Source organism: Chaetodon trifascialis, chromosome 24 (genome assembly GCF_039877785.1).
Source record: "Chaetodon trifascialis isolate fChaTrf1 chromosome 24, fChaTrf1.hap1, whole genome shotgun sequence".
NCBI classification, from domain to species: Eukaryota; Metazoa; Chordata; class Actinopteri; order Chaetodontiformes; family Chaetodontidae; genus Chaetodon; species Chaetodon trifascialis.
Genome location: NC_092079.1, coordinates 10,656,727 through 10,664,874, shown reverse-complemented (window position 1 = coordinate 10,664,874; position 8,148 = coordinate 10,656,727). Strand labels below are relative to the sequence as shown.

Here is an 8,148-nt window from a genome sequence, read left to right as displayed (position 1 = left end):
CTTTCGTTTGGGCTCGGGAAGCTGAAGCGTATTGCAGCCCGGTCACATTACGTTTTCGGTGGGATAAGCCATCTGTGATACACTGGGTGTGCACAGCGCAACAACGGCGCGAGCCAACCGGTTATTCCTTCGACAGCTAGCTCGCATTAACCCAGCTAGCCAACCATTTTCCAGAGCCCTGTTAGCTTGCGGCGAAGGGAGTATCTTGGTGTGTGCGGGAAGTGTCTGCCGTGGTTACCGCCGAGGGAGAGCTAACAGCACCCGACAGTGAGATTCAAACCCGAGGCATGCGAAGAGAGGTGTTTTTCTGCAAACGAGCGAGGAAATCTCCACGCCCTGGGGTCTGCTCTGTGGTTACTGTTTAGCTAGCTCGCTGGCTAGCCAGCCTACCGGGAGACTAGCTCGAGCGAAGGTGGGGCCGCGGAGTGACAGCCTTGGGCGCCAGCTAATGTGGCTAGCCGGATAACTTGGACTCTCGAGTGGCCACTGGTTTTCCTGTCACTGACACTGGGAGGGTTTCAGTTAACAGGCGTGTACTGTCTGGCAAAACTGTAAAAACACACAGCAAGAAATACTTAAACATTGATTCATCCAAAGCCCGTTTGGGTGGGATATCTTGAGGAGAACATCCTCGTTTACCTGAATGACCATGGCGGACGACGACGTGCTGTTTGAGGATGTGTACGAGCTGTGCGAGGTGATTGGCAAGTAAGTATCATTTACAGCTCACATTATTTGCCCTTACTTTCCCTTTCCCTTTGCCACACAGTGGGGCAGCAAGGGCCATGTCTAACTTGGCTGTTCTTGTGTGTAGGTCTGCAGGTTTTTCAAGGGGAAAGTTCCCTGGGTGGGTGGGTGGGTGGGTGAGGTGAGGACGCTCCTCAAAGTGCAGTGCAATTTAACTTTACTTGGGATTTAATCCGAAGCACATCAGTTCCTCATTTAAGAGCCGCAGACTGTGCATGACCTCCACGCAGGACAGTGAATTTACATGGCTGAGCGGGAACGTGTAGTGGACATTAACTTCTTTGATTACAGGTTGAGTAGAACAGATCCGAATGTCCTTCTGCCTTGTTTAAATATACTGTACAGCTGGAAAAGTCAAAGATTTGACCGTACGACTACACTAATGCCATGTTTTGCAGTCTGTGAAGAAATGATGTCTCATTTGTTGCTGACAAGCAGGTTTTTAATCCAGAACATGCGGAAGAATCATCTAGCTGCACATCTCCAATGTCTGCAGACTGGATTTTCCCCCTGTTTGACAGTCGCCATACCTGCATGCACTGGCAGGCACACAGGGAGGCCGGTTGAACATTCTTGCAGTTGTCAGAGGAAGCGTAGCCATTTTTTTTAATTACAGCAATAAGGTGGTTATGTCTTCATATAAACCATGAGGTGCAAAGGTTCAAGGTGCTGTTCAAACTGAAAGTTGCTCCAGCATGCATGTCACTTCTGTGTGGTCAGAAAAGGCTTTTTTACTCTGCTGACAGGCCCATCACAGTCCTGGGCTACCAGTAACTCCCCTCCCCCCTGCAAGCTTCACTCACTGGAGGTCTGAGGGTCCATTAAGTTTGTTCTAAGAGAAAGAGGCACACTCTCCAGACCCTCAGGCCCTGTCCTCTATCCTGAGACTTCCTGTTGCCTTAGTTACTAATTGATGGTCGGTCCAGGACCACTACCCAGGAATCCCATTAACCAATACAAGTAGCCACTGTGGTATGGAAACAGTGCAAACCATCAGTAAGTTTGTATGGTTTAATTTGCCAATACAAATCAACCAGGGCAGTAAATACAGGGAGGTGGAAAGATTGTTTTGAATCCACAGTAACAGTCAGCAATATGGCCCTAAAATACTATGTCTCAGGGTATTTCTGTGATAATGGTATTGTTGGTGATATGAGGGAAAATATTGTATTGTTTTTAATGAGGGTTATAGTTTTACATGGCAGCATAAACATACAGTTTGTCCTCAATAGTTGTTGAGCTGTCCTCGCCTGAATTCTGGCTCCCCTCATGCTGAGCCGAATGCTTCTGCTTCAGGTGGTCAAATAAGTTGATTTTGTTGCCCGCTTCTGTTGTTCGTTGTCTTGCACTTCTTACATAACGCCGTGGTTTGTTATACATGTTTTGTAACCAAACCACTTCCACAACAGTGTATGCGCTCCCCTTTCTTTGTTACTACAGTGCAGCCAGGAACAGTGTTACTTTTGCTTTCAGTCATGCTTGTTGTTGCTGTCCTTAACGGTACGACCTCATTACGTCAACAAGTCAGAATATTGGCTCTGTCATGAAATGAACTCTTTTTAAAAAGAAAATATACAAATCTTTTCATGACAAAATAATGTGGCACACCCCTGACCCACAGGCCCTCGTGAAAGGCAGATGAAAAAGTGTGTTTCCCTATTGTAATTTACTTTGCTTGACCCCAGGCCTGGATAAACAACATCCATCCAAATATCTATCTGTCAGACGAGGACGAGTTTGCTATGAAAGCTGTGCGATTGATGGTGGCTTCCACACGGTCATAATGTCTTTTCTGCAAATATCAACCTACATGGTGGTACATGCATAACCTACATGGAGTATCCAGGCTTCCTTTATAGCTAAAATGTAGAAACCACTACCAGTTTGAATCCCGTACTGCAGCCATAAGTAGCCCCTGAGATGTACAGTATTTGCAAGTACTTCGTGATCGTGCTGAGCAGTTGTGCACAGGTCAGTAGAGGAGTAATGCTTGGGTGAACAATAGTCCGGAGCACATCTTAAGCTTCAATAAAGAAGTGGGATGGCACACTTATGTCACAGAAAAGACCAGAAAATCCCTCTTATCCTGTCAGTGCTTTTGTGAAACTGGAGCTGATGGATCAAGTGCGTTGAGTCCCGGTGTCTTGGGATGTGTTGCTGGAAGAAGGGGAGGATCATTTTTCCTCAGCCCCGAGGTGGGAGGGGAAGGGAGGCAGAGGCAGATCAATGGAGACAAGTGGAGTTGGGAATGGGATGGCCCTGAGGCTAAGGATATAAATAATGCCAGCAGACATTGACTGCAGCACTCTGCCATCTCCCACTTTGTTTTTAACCTCATGTGTTACTGTCAGCACTACTGCAGGTAGTGGACAACATGGCAGACAGCTGAAACCTGAGGATGTGAATTAATTAAAATCTGAAATGGAAAGGCATTATAGCCACAGGAAACCATCGCAAGAACCTTATTCCATGTTATCTTTTTCTGGTTGGAGGATATTCCTGCTCCTGAGTTTTAGCCTAAGTATATTTTGTAACAGAAGCAAGGCCGTTTTGGCACATGAGAGGGATAGCCAGATTTATCTCCACATAAAATGGATTGAAGGCAGGATGATAATTTGCCTGTTCATTTGGTTAAATGGATTGGCAATACTGTGTCCATGAAGACCTCCTCTAGGCTTTCATTACTTTGCTTTTTCATCCTCTTCCAGCTTAAATTAAAATCCAGGTCTTAGGTTTTTTTTGGACTGACTTTTTCTGACTAAATCAGTGACTTATCTGTTTGTTCACAAATGTCCAACCACCACGAAAAAGATGTCGATGAATTTCTTTGAAAAAAATGGCACTGAGATGAACGTTTCCCCAATAATGTCCGATCAGGGCACATTAAACAGAAAACACTAGAATTAAGAGTGGGTGAAATGAACAAATCCCAATAAGTTTAATGTCATTAGTTTCTTCTTTACCTCCTGCCATAATGTAAGAGCTGTCACAGTGATTCATTTCTTGCATTACTGAATGAGCTTGGTGCTATTGTGTACTTGTGTGTCTCTTGCTGACCTTCCACCTCAGCTCCTTTCAAACTTGTACATAAACCCTATTATCCAGTCCGTCCCTCCTTCAGACTTCCATTGTTGGCCAGAGAAGTCGTCTATTATTGTCCCTGATCGGCTTGTGTCGGAGAGGAGCGGCCTGGCTGGGTGGGATTGGGGCTGCTGTGGGTGTCCAGTAATCATCTCCTCTAAACTTGGAGTGTAAAGAGAACCATGGTTAGGATGATTTCTACTCAAAGACAGATCGTTCTTATTTCTTTGTATGAAGTTATGGACATTGTATTGACATTTTCCCTTTGATCTTATTTTCCTTCATCATCAGGGTGACTTTTTTCCAGATGTATCTGGTCTGACATTGTGTTTTAAGGCTTTGTGTGACTGCACACAGAAGCACCAAGATCGGTTCATTGTCCACTGGGATCCTCCCCTTTCAGTGCTGCCTTCTTATCATTTTTGTCAGAAAGATGTGGTTTCGCGTTGCTGGCGTCACTGAGAGCTTAGCAAGGTTTCAGAGCTGAGAGGCAAAGAACAGAAAGTCCAAAGTATTTGACTTTTAGCAAATCAGACCCCTTATTCGTCTGGGCTTATAGTTGCATGGCAACAGCAAGAGCTGCATATGTCTACGTAGCATTGAGGCACGTGGACCATCTGATTTTACAGCTCATGCATGTAAATGTTCATTCATCTCCCCTGTGGTTATACTAGCCTTTTTTCAATAGAGGAAGATCAGACAGGTCAGGTGTCAATTCGACTTCAGACTGGATTAACTCCGGTGAAAGATGACACGAGCTGTTGAGCAGGCGTAGGCAGTGCAGGCCCTGCTCATCATGCGCTCATTTTTTTGTCGTTTACATCGTAAATATGTGATGATGATGTGATGTGAACATAACGCAGTAACCACAGGCCTGCTTTTGAGATTTCAGCTCTAGTTGAAGTGTTGGCAAAGCGTTGAAGCAATTTAATGCATTTCTGTCTGTAATGATTCTGTTTGAATAGGACTTAGGTTGTGGAGAAGCACTATTGGAGTCACAGCGCTCTTTATTTCAGCCCTGGGGTGCTCATTACAGCCAAGAATATTGGGATGTGCAACTCACTCTAAACCAATGAAGTGATCAGTCCTCTGGCTTATTCTGGGTTGGATAATTAAATAGCTCGTACATTTAGGCCTGCAATGCATTTAAATCTCAAATTTTCATTGATTGTTTTATCGTTTTTAGTGGTTTAATGAAAGTATCTCCCCAAACAGATGCAATCTTTAGCATACCAATCGTATACAAGGTGCTTTGCTGCAGGAAGGCCAATTCCTTTTTTTTTATCACCATTGACTGTGCTGTATCTATTTTTCTGATTTAACCAGCATAATAGAGAAGGCACAGATATTGAGGACCATGTTTAATATTACCATTTCAGCTTGATACAGCCTTCATCACGTTCACTTATTTTTTTTTTTGTAGGTGTCAGCATCTTCTTGTCCCAGTATACAGTGGAAAAGTCAGAATGTATTGTAAAAAGATATAATCATTTCAGATCGGCACTTAATCTTTTTTTCTGCCACAATCCATACTTGTTGTCATTTAGCCTTTTAAGAAAAACAGTTTTCACTACTTTCCTGCTTGGCGAACACAATGGAAGGCACGCACCTGTATTAACGGCAGTCCAGCATGAACAAGCCTCAGGGTGCGATTATTATTTCATCATTATTTTATGCCTTTATTGGATTAGCCTGCTGCCTCCATGTATTTATGTTGACAAAACTGAAGAGTCATAGTCATTTATAGTCATTCATTTAGGATTTTGCTTTAGGATGTTTCATTTTTAAGGGTGATAACGTCATAAAAAATGACTCCAGACATTTAAAGCTCCATTTGATAACGTCATGACGAGCTTCAAATGTAAAAAATGACATTCAGTACAGCCTGTGTGAAAAGTCAGAAAATAGCATGATATGGGCATCTCAATTTCATTTAATGTGGATGATTGTTCTCCTGAGTTACCTGTTTGTTAGATGCACCTGTATGCAGTTTAAGGCAGTAGCAGGCATCATTATGTGCAGGTTTTGTTGTGTCTGAGTTGTCTAAAATCATCTCTGCAGTGATTTGGCCATAGCTGGTGTTTATGCTTTTTGGGACTGCAAGTGAAGACATCTTTCCAGTTTTCTGTGTCCTCATTTATGCAAATGGAATTGGAGAGACTGTCGTTCAGATGGGAAACTAAAGGTTGAAGCCCCCAGCTTGGCAAGCATCCACTCAGCTGAGGAGTCCTGAAGCAAGACACCGATCCCCTGCTGGGATCAATAAAGTATCACATTATCGAATGTGTCATCTTCCCATCTGTTTGGAGAGGAAGATGTCAAGAGAGAGCAATGTTTGTGTCATTTAAAAGTAATGCTGTTAGGTTGCTGTCAGGTTGTCTTTGGCTTGAACAGTAAAATGTGTTGACAGTGATACCTGTGCTGGGTGGTGGTGCCGTGTAGACCTGCACACTGTATATAGCGTAGTAATCTTAACTGTTGTCTTTGACGAAGGCATCGCTTTCCTTTTTTGTCTTTCCTTTGAATTGAAAGATGCTCGTTCGGGGTGCCCACACACAGCAGATCAATAGTTGTGAATGGTTGGTGTAAAGTTGAAGCTCTCTTTCAGACAAACCTGGATCCCTTTCTGGCTTATGTAGACGCGAGGATTTTCTTCCAAATCCTTAGAACCTCCGGAGGGTATCTCTGCTCTAAATTTCAGCTCGCAACCCGGAATACTAATTTCCGTGCTAATATTCAAAGGGTTGTTTCTCTAATTTGCATAAGGAAGCACTCTAGTTTATTGTTGCTTGGAGATTCACAGACTACCATTAAACAGCGCTGAACTTTGTTGGACTTGTTAAATGAGCAGCTTTGCACTTGAGCTCAGCTTGGGCAACAGGGCAAACAGCACTTACTCTCGAAGCCTTCTGTTGGAATCAGTTTTTATTTTCTTCCCTTTCAAAGCCTCAGCATGCCTCAGTACAAATGTATGAATAGACAGTCGTCAGCTCTGTAAGTATCCATATCTGTATCTGTAAGCATCACCTCTAACTATTTTTAAAGGTCTATAAAATTGCTTGCCACATATTTATGATTGATTATGATTTTTGGAGCTGTGCACCCTGCTCTCCCTCTCTCAAATGAATGGCAGGGTTTACACTTAACTTAGGTGGCTTCTCCTGGTATATTAACAACGCCAAAAATATATATGCCGACCCATTTTAGCTTTTTTTTTTTTCCATCCAAAATGGCCACGTCATCTGCAGTTGATTAGCAAGCCGAACCCATGAACAGCACAAAGTCATAGAAATGATGTTTCTATGAGGGGGGCTGTACAGCTGTACAAGCCACCCCCCACCCCCCAGCACCCCATACAGAGAGACTAACAAGGGACAGACTAACCAAGTGAATTATGCTAGCTGCTTGCCACAGCTAAAGAGCAAAATGCTGCTTTAAGCAAAGATGGTTTCTCTCAGGAGAGCAGTACTGGTGATGTTGACTCTGCAGCTACAGATGTGTCCCTGTTTGGGGGAGAGAAAACCTGAGAGGAGATCTGGCTCACAGCCAGCATGGATGTTCAAAATGCACCTAACATCCAGTCTTTGATTGCCACAGAGCAGCGGGTTGAAACGAGCCAAGGAGCAGTCGGTAAAGATTGCCACTTTGGGCTAATGTTTGATGACTGCCGCTGTCGGATGTGAGCCATGTGTGGGCGTTTTGTATGAGCCCACTCAGCACAGCTGCGGTGATGTCAGTACGGAATGCGGCCTCTCCACTTCCTCTCCCTCTCCCCCCTCTCCCCCTCTTTCTCTCTCTCTTGCTCTCTTACATTGCCTCTATAATAGCTACTGTACACGGCTGAATGGTCATTTAGTTTTTGTTTTTTTTTATTCCAGATGATGAGATGAATTGCGTCTAATTTATTAAATTAAATAGTGGCCCCAACCCCCTTTCACTTGCAATACACAACTGTTGTAGAAACAACCCCCGTTTGGGAATTGATTCTCCGTGCAGCTCCCTTGAATTGACGGCCTTGAATTACAAATGGGGTTGATGCATAAAATCTGGCAGGTTCACCCAACCCCACCTCATTGCTTAATGGCGATAATGAGTTTTATTGACACACATTAGATCAGTGCCAAGATGGCCTTACCCTTACTGCATCGTTTATATCCCTGTGGTTGCAGCCTCTGACTTAACTCCTCCAAACCCTCACCGGTCAAACGCAGATCTGAAGCTCTTGTCAGGCTGGAATGGGGTTCGGTCGTGCACTCAAGAGGCACCCCACGCCTCCCAGGCTCTCTTTTTAATAGGAAACACAGCTGCTACAGCACATCA

The 8,148-nt window shown here is 44.0% G+C and overlaps 1 protein-coding gene across 3 annotated transcripts in view; it reads left to right on the top strand.

Moving 5' to 3' along the window:
* The window catches only part of LOC139328001 (peripheral plasma membrane protein CASK-like), a 37,656-nt gene that overhangs the window by 190 nt on the left and 29,318 nt on the right, over window positions 1–8,148 (top strand). For all 3 annotated transcript variants that reach the window (XM_070958108.1, XM_070958106.1, XM_070958107.1), the window contains exon 1: window positions 1–708. This exon is cut by the window's left edge. In XM_070958108.1, coding sequence (XP_070814209.1) covers window positions 644–708 — 65 coding nt within the window. In that variant the 5' untranslated portion in view covers window positions 1–643. The remainder of the gene's footprint in view (window positions 709–8,148) is intronic.